Genomic DNA, 22,569 nt, shown 5'->3' on the forward strand with positions numbered 1-22,569 from the left:
ATATGATGGATCATCGATACATGTGCATATGGTTGAATAGAACAATTATTGATGAAAACTATTAATACTTTTATTTTTGTATTTATTTTCAGTTATTTTATTATTTTCTAATCCAAATTTTTATTAGTTTAAGGTAATGCTTTGGTACCACTGGTCCAAGATAATTCAATTACCTTCACCTAAATTTTGGTACAAAAAATGTAAGACTCCAAAGAAAGAAAAAAATACAAAAGATGTTTTAAATTCAAACGGATTCAAAATGACTCAGCCTTGAGCAGGCAAATGAGTATTCTTCATTTTTGTCTTTATTTAATGTAAATAAAGTTTTCGCGCTCTATCGAAATTATTTTCGAAACTCCTTTTCTTGGTTCTGAACTGTTCTAAAGATGCAAAATTTTATGTGATAGAATACGTAAGTTTGCTATCATAAGAGTGTATGTAATTTTTGTCTTATTGACAAACTTTCTCATTGTTTATTTAACAGAATTTATTGTACCTACTACCTTTAATTAATGACAAAGGAATATTGATGGTAATTAATCACCAATCTGTAAATGGTGTCAGTCAAAAAACGTATTATGAATGATGATCCATGAACTGTGTAATTTTTCAGTTCAATTTTTCAGTGAACTATTGTGTGGAATTATTTTCAGTTTTTTCTAATAGAATTATTAGAATGGAATTATATTTTATATTTTTGGAATTATTTCAGTTTTCTTCTAATATATGTCCTACTTAAATACGGTTAGAAAATTTGGCGAGAATGATTTGAAGCAATAGTGTAATAAGCTTTCTTTTTATACAAAAGGACAAATAGTAACATTATAGTAAAACAATTTATTCATAAAAAATTATGTGTATAATTTGCATCTCAAAGTATATTTAAAGATAACTTTCAATATGAAAGCATGGATATACACTCAACATATTTGTTAAAATATGATAATGCAACTTACCCCAGAATTTTCACAAACACACACACAAACACATATGCACAAACACAAAAAACTATTTTAACAACATCCAAAAATAAAAAGCAGAATATTAAATTTGTACAAAAATGTTAACATAATCGGCGAAAAATTCAATAAAATTCAATGTACAAAATATTAGAGGAATTGGCACATTTGTCTATGATACGAAGCGTCAAAAACTTCATGGCAACAACAAATGGATATTTCCAAAGTTTCTGTGCTATTTATATCGCATTGAAAGTCAACATTTCAGTTATTATTAGCACTTTCTGAAACATTTGTTCTAATCAATAACAAAACAAATTTATTCACGTAAATTGATCTCAATTCTCCCACAATTAACACAAATGAGAATTCCGGAAATTTTGATCCAAAATATTTTAACTTAAACGTGGGTTTTATTTCGACCCCTCAAACGGATAAATTCAAAATTAAACGTTGAATAAATCCGAGGCTAATTTTTATACACCGCAAAACAATAAAAAATTCCGTATACACATGGAATTTCAAACATTAACAGGTAGTTATCGCCTTAGAATTAAAACGAGATATGGCATTTGCGCTTTACTTACCAATTATATATATATTTTAAATATTTACACATATTTTTGCACGAAAATCGTAAAACTCAAAATTGAGCATTTCCAAGATTGGCACATGTTCAACTTCAATGATATACTGCTATATACATTAAAAATATTTCGGTAAAAAATTGATAACAGGATGGAAATAATAAAATCTGGAATTTTATTTTATGGTACGATTTTGATAGATGATTTTTTAACAGTTTAGGAAAGCTCGCGAAAACAAAAATGTTGCTTCAAAGAATGTCAATCTGCTGACTGATTAATTAAGACTTTATTTACAGTAGAAGAAATTCTGTTTAAGATAAGGACAAAATTTGGCCAAATGGTGAGAATCATAGAGAAATTTCATGAAGAAGTTAAGTAAATTAAGTTCAGTAATAAACTATTTCATGATTAGTACACAACAGTTGTGGCCGACGACTAAATCCAAACTACAAGGTTGTCAGTGCTCCATNTGTCAGTGCTCCATGGTTGTGGTGTCAGTGCTCCATGGTTGTGATGTCAATACTCCATGGTTGTGATGTCAGTGCTCCATGGTTGTGATGTCAGTGTTCCATGGTGGTGATGTCAGTACTCCATGGTTGTGGTGTCAGTGCTCCATGGTTGTGATTGTCAGTGCTCGATGGTTGTGATGCCAGTGCTCCATGGTTGTGGTGTCAGTGCTCCATGTCCCGATGCACCATAGCCACATCGAGGGGCTGGTGGGGGGAGGGGGCAGGGTAGGGGTATGCCCCCGTCCCCCCATACGCCCCCCCGTGGGCCATGTGGGGGGGCAGGGCGGTGAGGGAGGGGGGCACGTAGGGGGGCGGCAGCAGCGGCAGTTGAGACGAGCCTCCTTCCACGGCTGTCACTGCACATGCGTTTACTGATTTTATTTATTAATTTAATAATAAGTTATTGAATTATCTGTGAATATTGCTTCATTAGTTCTTCAATAATTGAAATCATTTATATTTCCAATACGTTTGTCCTTTATTCGTGTCATTCATAGTAAAAACAACACATGGCTGAACATTGAAAGGCTACTGTACATCAAACTTGCCAAATAATAATTTAAACAAAACAAAATCGCATCCTCCGCGAGTGGACATTTCAATACAAATACAACAAACTTTATCGTTCTTATATGTAACACTTGGACAATTTTTACCAAAAATTATTAATAACCGCTAGGAAGTCTTCAGAACAATTGTCATCAACGAGTAACATCATTAATTATTTACATGACAAAATCACATAATTTACTCGCTTCCATTACCTTCATTCATCATTCGCGTCAATTTTTCGAACCATTTTCATCTTTTTAATCAAAATTTGCTTCATATACGAATTTTATGGCATCCCCGTATTGCGTAAATAACGATCTTACTCATACACGTGCGTAACTTTATCTATCATACGCACACCACAACAATACAACCACAACCATCACACACCACCACAACCATCACACACCACCACAACCATCACACACCACCAAAACCATCACACACCACCACAACCATCACACACCACCATAACCATCACACACTACCACAACCATCACACATCACCACAACCATCACACATCACCACAACCATCACACACCACCATGTCGGCCACCACAAACATGAGCCAAACTCACCAACCGGTGACGATAGATGATGCATGCTGGTTGGTGCCACGGACGACTGGTGTGATGAGACGTGTGCTGATGGTAGTGGTTGGGTGGTGGCTGTGGTGGTGGCGTGGTGGTGCAGGTGTGCGGGGTGGTACGAGGAGTAGTGTTGCTCCAGAGAATGATGGTCGGGGTAAGTGATGACGGTGGGCACGTCTGTGATGCGGGACATGAGATGAACATTCAGAGGGATTATTCAGAGCGATCATTGAGAGTGATCATTCAGATAGATCATTGAGAGTGATCATTCAGATAGATCATTGAGAGTGACCATTCAGATAGATCATTGAGAGTGATCATTCAGATAGATCATTGAGAGTGACCATTGAGATAGATCATTGAGAGAGATCATTGAGATAGACCATTGAGAGTGATCACTTAAAGTAATTATTCAAGGTGATCATTCGGAGTAGCATTTACGAAGATTATTCATTCAGAATTATTGATGAGACATTGCAGAACGTTCGCTTGTACGAGGCTTCGGGTAATGATGCAATCATTTAAAATATATATCGATTTAAAAAAAATATCGATTTAATAAGTTGCGGCGACCGAATCTATGAACGAAAGTCAAAAGCGATAACGAATCTTACGGCTGAATGCATAATGAATGCAAGTTTTCAGTGTGTTTGCATTTGGCTTCAACTCACGTTTAATCACCTGTGTGTGAATAGTACCTGTATGAATAGTCCCTGTATGAATATTTGTTTGATTGTATACTCACGGTAAGATTCGCGGTAGGACTGTCCTGCGACTCTCAGGGGCGTGGCACTCGCTGGTAAACTCAGCCTGATTAGGAACAACATATACGAATTAAAACAAATTTGTTGTGCATTGAACTTTCTAATGTGGTTGTAAAATTTATTTCAAAGTTATATTAATGGAACTGTGTCTGTAAGTAAAATACTGCATGCCACAAAATTTTATTGTCAAGATTTTTGACAATAAAATTTTTTGTCAACATTTGATTTTGATTTTGACAAACACGTTTTTTTGTGATGCGCCAAAACAGTCATTTCACAAATCACGGATTTTGAAAAGATTTGAACCAAGTCTTGCTTGAATATAAAATGTTTGATAAATATTTGTCTAATGTCGATAAATCGAGTTATCGATAATTTAGCAAAGAATTGAACTGCAAAAAATATCGTAGTCCGTAAACATATTGGGCTGAAGGTTTGATTTTCCTACGAGCATCATCAACAACATAAATCATATCTGTAGAAGACATACGCGTGTAGATTGAACAGATTCATTCAAGCATTTAGATACAAATAGCATTGACTTCGAATGATATGAATGCATATAAAAAGTTATATGAAATATTGATCCGTTAAAGTAAAATCTTACGCTGAACCCGCAGAAGTGTGAGCGTTTGTGTTGCTGTTGCCGCTGCTGGCCTTTGGCTTGCGCTTCCGCGTCTGGATTGGTCCGTCTTTTTTCATGTTCAGGGGCCGGTTAATCTGGAATTTAAATTATGCGTTCCTTAATCTATGTGCGTCAAGTGTGCTACGCATTTATTCGTATTTTTCGATGAATATCAACAAGCTATCAAGCGCTGAAATGTCTTCGACTTAAAGAAAAAACTCATCGCGTTGAATGAGCCAACTCGTTTCAACGTCGGTTACATTTTCTCACATTCCCTCCATGACAAGCCTTGGTGGATTTTTGATCACGATACACAATAATAATTGTGATAATGACATAATTATTATAATATTATTATTATTATAATTATTATTATTATTATTAATATATGTTTGTACTATTAATGGGTTACACTTTCTTGTAGCACCAACTGCAGGAGAAGTCATTTTTTGTGGGAAGAAATGCGTACATGTAACGAAATGATTGTGGCCTTTATTGCCATGTACGGGACTTTATTATGAATGGATTAAATATGGGAACAGTATGAAAAATAACCGTCAATTCCTGAAACTTTTTTATGCCTTTTCCTGCATATACCATTAGTTCATACGTAAATAGTATAATGTTGACCAGAAAATCAGATTGAATAATTGTTGTACAATTTCGATAATTTAATGCTGCAGTTAAGTTATAAACAATAATAATACTTGATGATGGGTGGATTCCATTCCAATTTGACAAGTTTTACATTGATAAATGAAAGATATTCAAATAATATTAATAATTAGTTATCGAAACGGTCACAAGCATTGACAATGTATTTCAAATGAAATTTTTAAGCCTATATTATAAAAAGGCTACAACATATCATAATCGCATTAAATCAAGACGAATACTCTAACCACAATATCAAGCTTAGCACGAATCCCGTAGATGCAGTTCATTTCATATCGCAGTTCGAAAAAACCGCTTTAAATCGTTCATTATCGGTATCCTACTTCACAGTCATCTGTCAAAAAAAGCATGGAATAATATGCATTTGAATGTATATGTATATTAATTTGAAGCCGTACTCTCGATAATTCAGTTCTTCATGAGAGCAATTGACCATAGAAAATTTCCAATGTTATCTGCATGTGGAAGCGTTTTTAAGCAATGTTTTATTTTATTGAAATTGAAAACCAACTAATCAAGTAGAGCAGCACCTAATTGAAAAGGTCCTCACATCTTCTTAGCTTTCCTCTGCTAACATTCCAGTGGAATGTATTACAAGGAACATAATTTTTCCATCATACGTTAAAAATGACAAGATCAAGTTATGTCTATGTATATATACAGTAAATAGAACCACAATTAAATATTTGATGTGAAACCTTTTGATTGAGTTATAAATTTACTTACAAGTTTTACAACGGTTTATCTTCGTTTTATGCGTGCAATTTTATATGAGTTTTCATATGAGCAAAATTGTTCGAGAAATTCGAACAAATTCAACTTACGGCCCGGACTCATTTCTTAACTATTGCTATTTGGATTTATGGTAAATCAAATTATTTTCTGACACAGACTTCGTCAACCTGTATTAACTATTCCATCGTTGATGCCAAATTACCAAATCAGTTTATAAAGACATTTTTTCCGATCTGAACTTGTCCAGAAATCCTACAAACGCAAATGATGAAATAAATCAGAGCACACATAATCAAAGCCCAGCAATACTGTATCATGGAAAGATGTTCATGATTCAAAAAATGTTTAAAATATTAGTTTTTCTTCGCTGTTTTAATTTACACAGAAAATTAAGGCATTCCTGTACACAACGACATCACCTGAGGTGAACACAACCAGCGTGTGCGAGCTCGAATTTTTTTTTACTTCTTGTCTGGCCACAAAGCGCAGGCTTGAATAGTGAGGTGGTTGAAATTTTACGACATTAATTACCTTTAACACACCTTCCTAACTGACCTCCTCTGCTAACCCACCCACTCAGCCGTATCTACCTGAATCTCTGAAAAAAGTATTGCCGTAAAGCTCACTCAAAACTGAGCACTCTGTAAAAATAAATGTTGCGTAAATATTTTTTATGTAGAATGTGTATGTATATGAAGCATCCTTAATATTTCGCTCGAAAAGATGTCTTAGCTTCGATAGTTACCGTAAAAGCTGGTAAGGGATTAGCTAAAAGCATGGGAATCAAGTTTGTACGTTATATGATGGTTTGTATAAGACACCACCTGCGGCGAATTGATCTGCAATACATAATGATTGATCTGCAATTTTCACTCACCATAGAACTATATTTATAAAGTAGTTCATTATAAAGTTCCGCCTCGCATATCAAAACAGTTTGTATTTTATCTCAACAAAAACCTATGGAATGCATATATGGTTGCCTGCTCTTCTTCCTTTACAGCCTCATGAGTCAGCAATGAACTGAGTACTTTAACCGAGCTAGACAGCTGCTATAGGCATTGCCCTGAAGGAAGTGCCTAATAGTCTCAGGAGGAGGTATCTCTGAAGAAGAGATTCAAATTATTATATCTTGCGGAGGAAATCAGCGTAGGTGAGGTATATCAGTGGGCGGTCCGATAGATGCGTCTACTGATACAGGCGTCTGTGTCTCCGAGCTTTGACACTTCGACGTGTAATTGGTCAGCATAAGGCCAACCTGACGATGCATGGCTTATTCGGATTTAATGGGTTTGTTAACGTGCTTTGCGTGAGTTTATTTCATGCCCAACAAATAGCATTAATAAAATGGATAAAAGGGCCTACGGTATTTACAATAATAATTATAATAATAATATTAATAATTAACAATAATAATAATAATTAATGAAAGATAATTATCAACCATTTTGCAGGCGAATTAATAACATCACGTTGTTACGCGCGATAAGAAATATTTTGCACGAAAGATTTGGTTGATGATCATCATAAAATGTTCATCAAAAGCCGGCGTCAAAATTAATTTCTTCAATTTTTATATGTCATCCTTTTGAATGGCACACGAAACCATATCAATTAATATTAAAATCTGGTTTTGTAATTAGCAACTCACATGAGGTGTTTCGAAAGTGCGAATAATAATGGCTAATATCTAATAATTTTTTCACATTCTTCATCCTTTTACTTAATTTTTCATAAGTCCCATGAAAAAATATGATGAGATTAACTCAATGGGAAAGGCAGAAGATATGCGCGTCACTGGCATGGCCTGAAATAGAACTCTCAATTATTTTTATTCTGTTAATTAACGAAAAATAATTTTCAAGGTAAAAATTTCATTACTTCATATGAATGTCACAAAATAATAACTCTACTAAATCTTATTTGAAATGGAGAGGGAACATGTACATAAATCATGTTTAAACATTAACGGAATAATAATTCAACAAAAATGCTAGAATGACTGATATTATTGATTGTTAATGAGCTGGATTTTAAAGTTGCCTAATAATCCTAACTCCAATTTAATTTCTCACGAGCAAACTTTCAATTCACTTGATCTCTGGGATATCCCTTCCTGCATGCCGTTTTAATTTGTTTTAAAACACAGCCTGACTCGTTGCTATACACATTTCAAATTTTAATCTGGATATTAGGGGATAAAAAATTTGGGGATAATGATTAGAATGCACCATCATACGTAATGGACATCGATGTTGTGACTATAAGGCTTGTTACAATAACATCACACTGCAATCGTGATTTAATTCGAGAGACAGAAATTGATTGAAACGGCCAATTTCACGTCAAATCTTCCAACACAACAAACATAAGGTAGAATAAAGCCGGAAATGCAGGGGCCGGTTGCCAGAAATTAATTAGTCGTTTCTAGCGTGTCGTCGATAAGGAAAGTCACACAAAAATTGTCAACCCATGTCCTAGAAAGAACTCCGCGACATTACCTCTAAATATTCTTGCCTACTTCTCTAGATGTATTTCGCTCGACATTCCTTTTAAAAGGAACCACACAACTGTATGAGACTGATGATTTTTGGGGTCATGCTTAAAATAGTATTTTATGTAAAACAGCCATGAGTCGTTTTTATGTTGAATTTTTGAGTGCATATGTGGGTTTCAACAGCGTTAAAAAATTATTGAATGCTGACGCAACAATGGAGCATAAACACGACAATTGAAGTTAAATACCCGTATTGCTTTCAATAATGAAGCTCGTTTGGTGGTTTTCTTATTTATCGGTGATTACAGATTATCAATAATTATGAGAAGCCTTTCGCGACCAAAAATGCAACATTTAATAACAAAGAAAACATGCACCTCGAATTAAAAACACTCGATAAGATTTGTCTGGTGATCTGCATTCATAATTCTAAGTAAGAAAGGAGGAGATATGCACCAAAATATTATTCATAAAGACTTACAAGTTTTTTTTACCTTTACAGCACTTTCAGCCCTACCATTTCTTGCAGCACAGTTCGCATATGGGTTTAGATCAAGACAAGTATTGATGAAAACGTCCAATAGAGATAAAAATCCATCGCAGTCGCTCATACCAAAGGCTGTTCTCGAGATTGTGGCACAAAGCCAGCCTTGTTTCGGCGCAACAATTTCGAAGAAAATTAAAATTCGCCTCATCGATCATCAATAAGAAAGTCTACAATGAAGTCATTAGGCGTCTGTGAATGGTCTCGGTTCACGTCATGCCTCACTCTTTATCTTATCTCCTTAGTAATGACTCGGAGCCTGCGAGATATGGCCGCAGTTCACGGCCTATTCTTTCCAGGCACACACTACTTTCTCATCAGAAAACTCTGGAAGGCTCATATACTCGTAAGAAAACGTTTATGGCTTTTAGCTGTCGAACTTGTTTCAGTATCTTTAATTTTGCTATTAACATTTCCTTTTAGAAATTTCGTTTGTCCCTTGACACTTCAAAACTAGTTTCTCATTTCTCATTAATCCCTCATTTGTGACGCTCAATTAAAACTGCCTTTGAAATTTTCTTTCATTATAGAAATATCGTAATATCTTTACTCACTTTTTATCAGTTATGAACGAGCTGATAAATTAATTAATTTAATTAGACTGACTGTTTAATCATCTTATATACGAATAAGATAACCATCAAAATGAGGCTATACTTCAGGGTTTGAACGTTTATGTGATAGTGTCTGAATAAGTTACAAAATTCATCGGCAAATTCGTAAATGAATTTTTTTCGAAATGAAGGAGTAGGACAATTAAACCATCTCTAAGCCCAAAATTACCTCAGCAGAGGCAACTAGGTTAGGACAAATAAAAAGTTTTAACAAAGGCTAATAGTTATTTATAAGTTATAAAGGCTAATAGTTATTTTTCTATAAAGTTGAATTAAAGACAATCTTATCTTTAATATGGAAGGTGTTCCTTCCACGATACCATGTCATAATTGATGAATTCAGTAAAACATCTTATACTTTGGTTTTCACCAGGCGCTTTCTCAATGAAATAATACATAAGCTTCTAATCCCATTCCAATATCTGCTTCACCCTTTAATTTTTTATGCAACAGCCTGACTCGTTGCTATACACATTTCAAATTTTAATCTGGATATTAGGGGATAAAAAATTTGGGGATAATGATTAGAATGCACCATCATACGTAATGGACATCGATGTTGTGACTATAAGACTTGTTACAACATCGAACTGCAATCAGGATTGAATTCGAGACACGTCAAATCTTCCAACACAACAAACAGAAGGTAGAATAAAGCCGGAAATGCAGGGACCGGTTGCCAGAAATTAATTAGTCGTTTCTAGCGTGTCGTCGATAAGGAAAGTCACACAAAAATTGTCAACCCATGTCCTAGAAAGAACTCCGCGACATTACCTCTAAATATTCTTGCCTACTTCTCTAGATGTATTTCGCTCGACATTCCTTTTAAAAGGAACCACACAACTGTATGAGACTGATGATTTTTGGGGTCATGCTTAAAATAGTATTTTATGTAAAACAGCCATGAGTCGTTTTTATGTTGAATTTTTGAGTGCATTTGTGGGTTTCAACAGCGTTAAAAAATTATTGAATGCTGACGCAACAATGGAGCATAAACACGACAATTGAAGTTAAATACCCGTATTGCTTTCAATAATGAAGCTCGTTTGGTGGTTTTCTTATTTATCGGTGATTACAGATTATCAATAATTATGAGAAGCCTTTCGCGACCAAAAATGCAACATTTAATAACAAAGAAAACATGCACCTCGAATTAAAAACACTCGATAAGATTTGTCTGGTGATCTGCATTCATAATTCTAAGTAAGAAAGGAGGAGATATGCACCAAAATATTATTCATAAAGACTTACAAGTTTTTTTTACCTTTACAGCACTTTCAGCCCTACCATTTCTTGCAGCACAGTTCGCATATGGGTTTAGATCAAGACAAGTATTGATGAAAACGTCCAATAGAGATAAAAATCCATCGCAGTCGCTCATACCAAAGGCTGTTCTCGAGATTGTGGCACAAAGCCAGCCTTGTTTCGGCGCAACAATTTCGAAGAAAATTAAAATTCGCCTCATCGATCATCAATAAGAAAGTCTACAATGAAGTCATTAGGCGTCTGTGAATGGTCTTCGTTCACGTCATGCCTCACTCTTTATCTTATCTCCTTAGTAATGACTCGGAGCCTGCGAGATATGGCCGCAGTTCACGGCCTATTCTTTCCAGGCACACACTTACTCACCCAGAAACTCTGGAAGGCTCATATACTCCTATGAAAACGTTTGTGGCTTATAGCTGTCGAACTTGTTTTATAGTATCTTTAATTTTAGTGTTAAAAGTTCCCTTTAGAAATTTCGTTTTGTTCGTCTGCAGTTCAAAACTAGTTTCTCATTTCTCATTAATCCCTCATTTGTGACGCTCAATTAAAACTGCCTTTGAAATTTTCTTTCATTATAGAAATATCGTAATATCTTTACTCACTTTTTATCAGTTATGAACGAGCTGATAAATTAATTAATTTAATTAGACTGACTGTTTAATCATCTTATATACGAATAAGATAACCATCAAAATGAGGCTATACTTCAGGGTTTGAACGTTTATGTGATAGTGTCTGAATAAGTTACAAAATTCATCGGCAAATTCGTAAATGAATTTTTTTCGAAATGAAGGAGTAGGACAATTAAACCATCTCTAAGCCCAAAATTACCTCAGCAGAGGCAACTAGGTTAGGACAAATAAAAAGTTTTAACAAAGGCTAATAGTTATTTATAAGTTATAAAGGCTAATAGTTATTTTTCTATAAAGTTGAATTAAAGACAATCTTATCTTTAATATGGAAGGTGTTCCTTCCACGATACCATGTCATAATTGATGAATTCAGTAAAACATCTTATACTTTGGTTTTCACCAGGCGCTTTCTCAATGAAATAATACATAAGCTTCTAATCCCATTCCAATATCTGCTTCACCCTTTAATTTTTTATGCAACGGATTTTTTAGAAACATTTTTTTTATACAAATTCTATTTTATGTAAAAAGTACACACTCGTATCCTGCGGTGTTACTGTCATTGCGTGCGGCCTATAGCACCGTCCGCGTAGGCTGGAGCGTCGTGTAGAGAACAGAGCTGCACCGCAGTGACATCTTTACGATGCACACAAGATAGCTGAGCGAGCTGCCCTGGAGCGACAGTTGCTCGCATGATAACGCACGCATCTTCTCAGCTCGATTTCCATTGTTTCTGCTTTCCTCGATTTCCATTGTTTCTGGTTTACTCGGTTTACATCATTTCTGCTTTCCTCGATTTCCATGATTTCTGCTTTCCTCGATTTCCGTGATTTCTGCTTTCCTCTATTTCCGTGATTCTGGTTTCTTCGATTTCCATAATTTCTACTTTCCTCGATTTCCATGATTTCTGCTTTATTCGATTTCCATGATTTCTACTTTTCTCGATATCCATGATTTCTGCTTCCCTCGATTTCCATGATTTCTGCTTCCCTCGATTTCCATGATTTCTGCTTTCCACGATTTCCAATGTTTCTGCTTTCCTCGATTTCCATTATTTCTGTTTTTCTCGATATCCATGATTTCTGCTTCCCTCGATTTCCATTATTTCTGCTTCCCTCGATTTCCATGATTTCTGCTTTCCTTGATTTCCATGATTTCTGGTTTACTCGGTTTCCATGATTTCTGCTTTCCTCGATTTCCGTGATTTCTGCTTTCCTCAATTTCCGTGATTTCTGATTTCCATTATACAGCGAAGAAATCGTATAGGTAGTTGCATGCATGTGTTCAAATAGAGTCCTGCATGATTTGATGGCTACAGGAATCGTATTGTGCAATGCGAATAAATTTTAATGAGATATTTTGAAGTATTGCATTTTTTGGGGCTCGAAGACATTGAGCCGAAGTTTGTGGGATATATAAATGTCCATTCTCAGAATTTATAAATTCAGAAATTATTGCGATAGATTTAAGAACTCATAAGGCAGAGTCTATAGAAAGAAAATACAATACAAATGTGAATATGCATAAATTTATGCATAAATTTTGAATTAAAACACAAATTCAAAGTAAAGTCATGACGCGAAAATTTTCGACTATAGGTTCGGTTTTCACTACAAAACCACTCAAAAAATTCACGATTATTAAACATAGAATTCAGAATTTTTCAACCGAAAAATTGTTTAGTTGATATCGTATGCAGTGTCCTTTACATTATGCTGTGGAAATTTCTCTATCTTCCATTTTTACAATTCAAACACATTTTATGATTGTTATTATGTTTTCGATCGGTAACGATTTCCCATTTGCAAATGAATTTAATGCGTCATGTATAGACAATAATTTAATTTCTGTAAGTTGCACATTCAATGTTCTTGAATAGTCATGGAACATCTATTTCATGTCCGTTATTTCGTTCTAGTATTAAAGTTTTAAGTACCATTTTCTTATATAAGCTTAGAATGAACAACTGCAGAATATTCATTGGCTCTGCACAAAATCCCTTTCTTAAATACGTTCAATTCACACAATTTATAAAAATAATGCGTTCATGGGAGTTTCAAACCGATGTCGTAAATCAAAAGCAGCATAGCATTTCTACTTATCAACGATGCTGCGATAGAATTGATTTCTGCAGTGCATATCAGCAATGAGATACTTTACTCATGAATTAAAAATGCATTTTCTACATTTTCAGGGGCGTGGGCAACTGTTTATAAAAGGCGTAGGCATTAAAAAGGCGTTTTTTATAAAAGGCGTAGGCATTAAAAATGCATTTTCCACATTTTCGGGGGCGTGGGCAATATTGTCAAAGGCATAGGCATTATAAATGCATTTTCTACATTTTCGGGGGCGTGGGCAATATTGTTTAAAGGCATAGGCATTAAAAATGCATTTTCTACATTTTCGGGGCGTGGGCAATATTGTTAAATGCATAGGCATTAAAAATGCATTTCTACATTTTCGGGGCGTGGGCAATATTGTTAAAGGCATAGGCATTGAAAATGCATTTTCTACATTTTCGGGGGCGTGGGCAATATTGTTAAAGGCATGGGGAGCTTCAGGCAGATCAAGCGTCTCACAGGCGGAGCCAGATTGTGCTCGGCGCTCGACTGGGGCGGACTATAAATGGATTGCCTGAGGTGAAGGGTGCGTTGCCCTATTATTAATTGAACCAGGGGAGGAGCAATGTCTTAAAATGATGGTCTGTGTTTCGTGCCTGGGGCCATACCATCAAAACTTACTCCGGTACATTTAGCGGCCTAATACACGTAGCGGTTAATTTATAGGCCGTGATTGGTGGGTTAATCTTAAAAAACCGCCTGCGATTGGCTGACAAAGTTACGAATTTGTAACTATTTTTGATAGTACGGCCCCTGAATATCATCCATTGTGAGCCTCAATCACCGTCATCAGACGTATACGAGACCTGAACGACAAACGGTCATGAAATGGATTTTATGAGCAAGGTTTTTTGTTGCATTTAATATTTCTTGGCACTTAAGAGGCCCGTTCACGGACGCTCCAACTTATATCTTATTTATGAGGGGAGTTATTGGACCCAGTAATAGTTATAAAATCACAATAGCGACTAACGCGGCTGAGCCGGCTGAACAGGCCTCTTAATTGAAATAAAAATTTCAGTTTTCATTGGGTATATTGTTTAAATACCTCTGAATATATTGTCGTTCATGTAAGTCCCACAAACCAGAATAAATTGCATTAAAATAACTCTGATTTAGTTGTATAAACATTAAAAAATAAGTTTTCTATTCCACAACATGTGCTTGGATTAATTGAATAACTATACCTAAATTTCATGTTTTCAAATAAGTTACCGCTGTACTTTACCATGAAAAAGTTTTTGCCTAATAATATTATTAATCCTAGCTTAGTCCACGTGATAGTTTGCAATAGGAATTAAATATGTGTAAACGAAGTAGTGAGAGATCGTGATTGTTATACTTGAATTTCATCCAAATTACGGCAAGACATAACTGAAAGCCTCAAACGAACTATGATCAACTGAATACGTTTTCAATTTTGAATAGTTAAAGATGACACTATATCGTTATTCCGCAGCGCATTACTTCAATTGTCAAATACATTTTCTCAATGACCAACTAATTACAATCGTAATTTGTCGCGATTGCTTCCCGATAATCCAGCACATGTGATGATTAGTCTCGATTTATTGGTTCGATTGATATTCTTCGCTCCATCTGGCAGTGAAAATATGACAAAGTTGAAATGGACTTGCTGGAATATGGAAAATGAAAATATAACTGCACAACATCACCCGATGTTGAATCAATAATATATGATCATTTACACTTATTTAGGAATATCTTAACCTATATACGCCCCAGTTGGTCAATAATTATTAAATAACTCTGAATTTTCACGGTTAATATATGCCTATGCAGAGCCGTATACCCGTTGTTCGCGCGAAGTAAGTGTTTAATAGAAGCCATGGAATTATTTCAATTGAATTTTCGAGCTTGGCAGACATGTTACGCCTGTGAGAAGATATAATTTTTATGACTCATTTATACACTCCACTGAAAAAATAAACTGATTTTTTGAAAATGGAATGTTTTTTCCATTATATTAATTAAAAAATTTCGTCTTGATCGATTGCATTCACAATAAAATTAGATTTAAAGTTCATGTAATACTAAGTCACTAATTGAATATATTGCTTGCTCAGCCATGTATTAATATGCATTAAGTCTGGCCAAATATTATTTTTACCGCTTGAAAAATCTCACGCGTGAACATTATATTTTCTTTCAGGCAAACGACAAATTATTATTTGAGTGTTTGCAGAAAGAGTTATTATTATTTGGCAAATCATTATTTATTATTGATTATTTATTATTTGAGTGTTTGCAGACGCTTGCAATAAAGTTTACCTGTACGAGCGTGATTACCCTAACGAAATTCAGGGACCGCTTATAGGCTTCGTCCGATAGTCAGTTCACTCGGCGCAAAGTTATTCTGGGTCTGTGCTTGACCAACAAACCGAAACCAGTTTCCGGTCAGAATCTCCTTTCCGACTTTATTATCGCCTAACCAAGTCGCACCGAGATTGCAAGCTATACCCATGCAGAGGCTGCCCTTCGAACCCTGAGCAGGAGCGAACATATAAAAGCTGATTTATGTGCTCCTAATGCGACCCTAATGCAGGGTCGCTTACGCCTGTAAATTTTGTTAGGGTAATAGCCACCTGTCTGTCAGCTGAGCTTTTTGTGTACGTCGAACTTGCAGTAATTTGGTACGATTTGATTAATTGCTTGTCGGTTTGTAACAAATATACTTCGAACAATAATTTTATCGTAATGTAGAGTCGCTGCTCTATTTCTGACATAATATTTTTTATGCATTTCCATGAGACGGCCAATTACCATCAAGAAACCGCGTATTTATTTACTTTACTGTATTAATTATTAAAGAATCCCTAAAAATATTTACTAATTTACTACTTTAACGAGTGCTCGCTCGGCTCTGAAGTGCACTGTATTCACAAATTAAATTCGACCGAATACATTTGCTACCCGTAAAAAAAAATTTGAATAGAATGTTTGAAACCAATTCATATTCAATATATGAAGCATCCTTGAAATATATTGAGCTGAGGAAAAATTTTGAAAAGACAAAGTCACTGAAAGTCAGTGATTGAAGCATATACGTATACGATATGGTTTGAAATAGAATAATTAGAAAATTCAATTTTACCGCTTAGTTTGGGCGTCAATATTAAAATGTCAAATGATGAAATGTCAAATAAAAATATGAAAAATACATATATATAATAAATTTTATATATAATAAGTACCCCCAAAAAATGAAATGATCAAAAATGTCTTCATGCATGCGTGGACTACGAATAAAGTCTACGTACACTACAGGTAGTCGGCAGCGCAAGTGTGAAACAGTTGGAACACCTGTTAATGAGTCATAAATTTAATTGGTGAGCGGTCCATCAAGTCAGAGGAAAACTGGAAAAATATTCAGCTGGACGTCTGCCTATCAGAAAAGAAGAATTTTATTGTCCAAGTACAAATTTAGGTCTCTGACTTATGAATATTCAGTGGTTGAATTTCAGGTGAATTGAAATACAATTAAATTTATTCAAGGTGAAAATCTAATTGAATAATTAAATTCAAATTCGAATAATAAATTCGAATTCGAATAATAAAATTTAATTCGAAAAATAAATTGGAATTAGAATATTAAATTCGAATTTGAATAATAAATTCGAATTTGAATATGAAAATAAATGAACATCTCGTAAGGTCGCTTTTGGACTGCATTTCAAAGACATGCAGCCTCGATCATTGATTCTAATTTAAATAAATTTGTGTTCTGAGCTACACTGAAGACATGTGCTTCAGTGTATAACATTTCTGATCATGGGTGAATTTGCCGCTTTCTTTCTTATTTTTATTTGGTGAAGAATTGATGAACCACGAGTTGAAAAATCTTCCAAAAATTAGCAAGTAAATGCAAGTGAATGCACTGCATTGTGGCATGATAACCCGATATCTTTCCTGGATCTAATGACAAATCGTTCTTCGTGTTACAATATAAGTTCGTTGACAGAAAGACTCTGAAAATTTTGAACCCTTACGTTGTACCGTGTAAACTTTAATGACATTTTAAAATACGTGCTTTATTTACAGAGCGATGTAAAGCCAGCTCATAAGTTTCAGAAATCACAAGTCATTCATATCAGCTGACAAAGAAATCAAAGAAAAGAAGACGACTAGATTAATCGATTCTAATCAAGCTCTGCTTGCGTGTATTGCCTGACATTTCATTTTTTATCGAGACCTGAGAATACAGAAGAATTTATCATTTAGTCGTAGAAATTTATCTTTTGTTCTGGAAACGAAATAATGTAATTTTGGGGCTTTGAAATATTAAAAACGCGATTCTTGGTCCTTTTACTTCTACATACGACTTATTTGCATTCACTTCAATTTAATATCATGCAATAACAAGAATATTCACAAATTTGTCATTGCATTTCATACGGATTTTCAAGCGCGAATTATGATGATTTTGAATTGAATTTCGTTGCCTATTTCCACATTCAAAAGGGGGATGAATAAATTTTTCTTGCGATTTGGAGTAATTTTGAATAATCATTATTCCAAAATTAAGTAATAAGATTTCAAAGAGTTGTTTCTCGTCTAAAATTCGAATATTACTTGCATATCCATGCATTTAAACTCGATGTTTTTCGTTTCCAGAATTAAAATATTTATATACAAAGGTTCTTCATGCACTGTTTTGGTCCACGTTCATTTTGTGCTGTGGTGAGTGTTGCAAGCCGCTGCTTGCTTGATGGAGAGGCAGCAAGCGCCGCCCATGACATGAATAAGTAATAAGCTTAGTCTCCACCCCTTGACAAAGCTCCAGTCCATTTAAACATCCCATCAACCAATATAAAATGACAAAAAAAACTTTTAAAATATACTTGAAATTACAACTAGAAATATGAATGTATTATTCAGGAATTTTTTTTTGTTTATATAAGGTCCATATTGATGGTTTTAATCGGTCATGATTTATAAAAATAGTTACATTATTATGAATTACTAAATATTTATTTTTGTCTGTATAAATATCTGTTAATCTTTTGCCGAAGCTTTATTTCCTAGCAAATTGTAATATGAAAAACCCCATTGCAAATTTCGAGCATATGTACAGCAATGCAGTATGCAACCATATTATTATATTGCGGTGCGAATGAACTAAAAGTCGTGATGCGAAATGATCGAAACAATAAATTAATCGAATGATGTTGCTATGCAATTATGAACGAATCTTCTATTTATTCTTCGCATTCAGTAACTACTTAAATTCGGCCTATCCATGTATTTATAGTTAAGAATTAAATACTGCGTAACTTCCAAATTAATAATTGATTTTCCTATTCTCAATGGAGTTGCTTATGCATTACCTCATTGACGAACTGCAAATCATGACGCTTCATGCAAATTATACTGAGCAATAATTATACTGAGCAATACTTATACTAAGCAATACTTACGCAGTAAAATGCATTATTTGTCCGCGGATAATATAATTTAAGAAGTCTTGAACTGCAAATCTATATGTACACAAGACAAGAGAAATATATTGTATCAATTGAACTCCTATCGTGATTTCTTTACCATTATCAGTTAATCAATCCACTTCTTAATCACTAGGATAAATGAAAGGATCATTTTTCAAACAGCGACGCATTTATCGCTTTTATATGAGGCCGGGCCATCCTATAAATAAACCCCCTCCAACCAGGAAAAAAACCGAATAAGGACAAAGCCGGCGGCCAATAAGAATTATAAAAAATAATCAATTAAAATAATAAGAATAAGGCCAAATCCCCGGCCCTGGTGGTAATAAAAAAAGGGGGAAAAAAAAAAAACTTCATATATACAACATATATAGTCCATTCATCTCTCTGACTAAAGCGATAATTTGAAGTCGCAGAAATCAGGGCACGAAGTTTATTTTATGACCGTTGCGTTTCCTAATGAACTTCTCCGATTAGATTTGTTACAAGCCAAAAAATACTTTAATGACAATAATAATATTAATGTTAGAAAAATATTAATAATAATAAGAAATTAATATGAATACATATTTAATTTTATAATTGTAATAATAATAAAATTATAATAATAATAATCAGTCTTCCTGTTACTAATATAGACATTATAGGAACGCAATAGCAATTATGATCATCATTATAAGCAATAATGATCATCATTATAACTGCACATCGAGAACTCGTATAACGGAAGTTCACGGCTCGGTGTTCTTCAATGATTTGCTCACATCAGGAGCGTAATTTCGTCTATGCACTGATAACAAAACAATGTCATGGAATTTACGACATCCTGTATGATAGCCAAATTGCCCGCCGGGTAATTTTTAACCCTGAATTTTATGCAGAGATTGACGCAGAACTTGACTGGAATTTTAAAGGTATTTTTAAAAAAATATTAATTAAGTCACGTATACACTCACGGCTTATATGACTGCCAATGATTACACATCAAGGCAAATTCCACACGATCAGTAATAAAATAATATTTTATGAACGAAATTTAGATTTGTTATCACAAAAGTTTACCCAATCGGATAAAAAATTGAGCGTCATGCGTAAAGAGAAAATTTAATTACTGTTGGATCTTCTCGAAGTGAAAAAAACCCGAAAGTTAATTAATTCGAACATGCTCTTTCGAAAAATGTCACGCGGAAAAATACGTTATCTTGCACAATAGATAATGTTTTAACTTAGACATTTTTTAAAAATTCATTTGCGCTTTCTGCAATGCAACAGGAAACTTCGATCTTGACCATAATTCGTGGCAAATAGTCGAAAATTGTTTGTTTATATAAAGATTATTTGATAAATCTGGTATGTATGGGTATGTATGTGTGTGACATAATTATTCAGAAAAAGCGAATGAAATGACAGATCGCCTTCGAACGACTAAAGCGCAAAAGCCTTCTAAAACCTTTTAATATAAAAATTTCCATCGGATTTACAAAACACATACTATTATCTGTTCATAAAAAACTCATAATATAACAGGAGAAAACAAAAATTCAGAGTTTTTTGTGGTGATCTTTTGTACTCGCGGCTAGCCATGCATGAAACAAATTTCAATACCAAGATATTCGGGAGTATCAGTGTATATTATTTAGTGTGCTATAATAGGAGCCCAACACAAGCATGTAATATGTAGGAGCTATTCCAGCAATGTTTCTAGAGTTGGGATATTAAGTGGCTGCGAAAATTTTCTGTTACCGCTGGAAACGTGCGGTATTGCGAATCAAGATTGACTGCACGTTAAACAAAAATAAAATTTCATCCATAATTTAGATCAATATGGTTTGCATTAAAAATTGAAAAATTTATAAAAGCTTTAATTTTTATACAAAGACTTCTAGTGGACTTTTAAGCGAAAATATCAGTTTATAAGAAGGCCTTCTCCAAAGATAGATATCCAGGATTCCATTCCCGAACCCCGTTATCCTAAATCAAGTGAATAATTTTGAAAGTACTGTATCACAGTCAGAGAAAAGCCCAATCAAAATAAAATTGAACCCGGAAAACCCGTACTAATTTGGTTTATAATTTAAAGAAAATTTGCACATCTCTCAATGCCACGTCATAGCCAAAGCCAAAAATTTCCGAAAGAATAACAAAAAATTAAATTCACAAAATATCCCGACACGATAACAATCATGGATACGTGCCAATGACTCATATGGCTGCCGATGATTACACATGCCAAGGCAAATGCCTCCCGATCAGTTTTAAAATAATATTTTATGGACGAATTTTTAAAGATTTTTCATCATAAAAGTTTACCCATTCAAACAAAAAATTGAGTGCCTGCGTTAATAGAAAGTTTAATCAATGTTGGATCTACTCGAAGTGAAATGAACCCGAAAGTTAATTAATTCGAACATATACCCTTTCGAAAAAATTTTGTCATGCGCGTAAAAATAAGTTATCATGCACAATAGATAATGTTTTGACTTTAAAATATTTTGAAATTCATTTGCGTTTTCTGCAATGCGACAGAAAACTTATTGGCCATAATTCGTGACAAATAGTCGAAAAATGTTTGCATATATAAAGATTATTTGATAAATCTATTATGTACGGGATGTGTATGACACAATTTATTCAGAAAAAAACGAATAAAAGGACAAATTGCCTTCGAAAGACTAGAGCGCAAACGCCGTCTAATACCATTTCATGAATAAAATAGCTAATAGAAAAAAATTTCCATCTGATTTCCAAAACTTATACTGTTATTTGTTCATAAAAACTCATAACAGGAGAAATCAGATATTCCGAGTTATTTGTGGTGATCTTTTGTATTCGGCTAGCCACGAAAAAAATTTCAAAACCAAGATATTCGGGAGTATCAAGCTAGTGTATATTATTTGATGTGCTATATAGGAGGTCAGCACGCATGTAATACGTATAGGAGATATTCCAGTGCAGATCCACAATTAATGCTTCTATGGAGTCAGGATGTTATGCGACGGTGAAAATTTTCTTTTACCGCTGGAATCGTACGGTATTGCGAATCAGGATTGACTGCACGTTAGACAAAAATCAAATTTCTTTTATAAATTAGATCAACGTGGATTGCATTAAAAAATTAAAAAATTTATAAAAGCTCTAATTTTCATACCAAGACTTCAAATGGAGTTTTATGTGAAAATATCAGGTTATAAGAAGGCATTTTCCAAGATAGGTAGGGAATCTCCTGGATTCCATTCCCGAAGCCCATATATCCTAAATCAAGTACATAATTTTGAAAATAAAGTATCACAGTTAGAGAAAAGCCCAATCAAAATAATATTGAACCCAGAACTCCCGTACTGTTTTGGTTTATAATTTAAAGAAAAATCGCACTTCTCTCAATTCCACGACATAGCCAAAGCCAAAATTTTCCAAAAAAAAACTGAAAATTAAAT

The 22,569-nt window shown here is 34.2% G+C and overlaps 1 protein-coding gene across 1 annotated transcript in view; it reads right to left on the reverse strand.

The window, feature by feature from the left end:
- Nucleotides 1–2,022: 2,022 nt before the first annotated feature.
- LOC108681004 (GATA-binding factor A) overlaps nt 2,023–22,569 on the reverse strand; it is a 36,184-nt gene continuing 15,637 nt past the window's right edge. The window contains exons 8-11 of the mRNA XM_018169938.2: nt 4,570–4,682; nt 3,944–4,008; nt 3,187–3,375; nt 2,023–2,411 (exon numbers count right to left, since the gene is read on the reverse strand). Coding sequence (XP_018025427.1) covers nt 2,218–2,411; nt 3,187–3,375; nt 3,944–4,008; nt 4,570–4,682 — 561 coding nt within the window. The 3' untranslated portion in view covers nt 2,023–2,217. The remainder of the gene's footprint in view (nt 2,412–3,186; nt 3,376–3,943; nt 4,009–4,569; nt 4,683–22,569) is intronic.

This window comes from Hyalella azteca, unplaced genomic scaffold (genome assembly GCF_000764305.2).
Source record: "Hyalella azteca isolate HAZT.00-mixed unplaced genomic scaffold, Hazt_2.0.2 contig13181, whole genome shotgun sequence".
Classification (NCBI taxonomy): Eukaryota; Metazoa; Arthropoda; class Malacostraca; order Amphipoda; family Hyalellidae; genus Hyalella; species Hyalella azteca.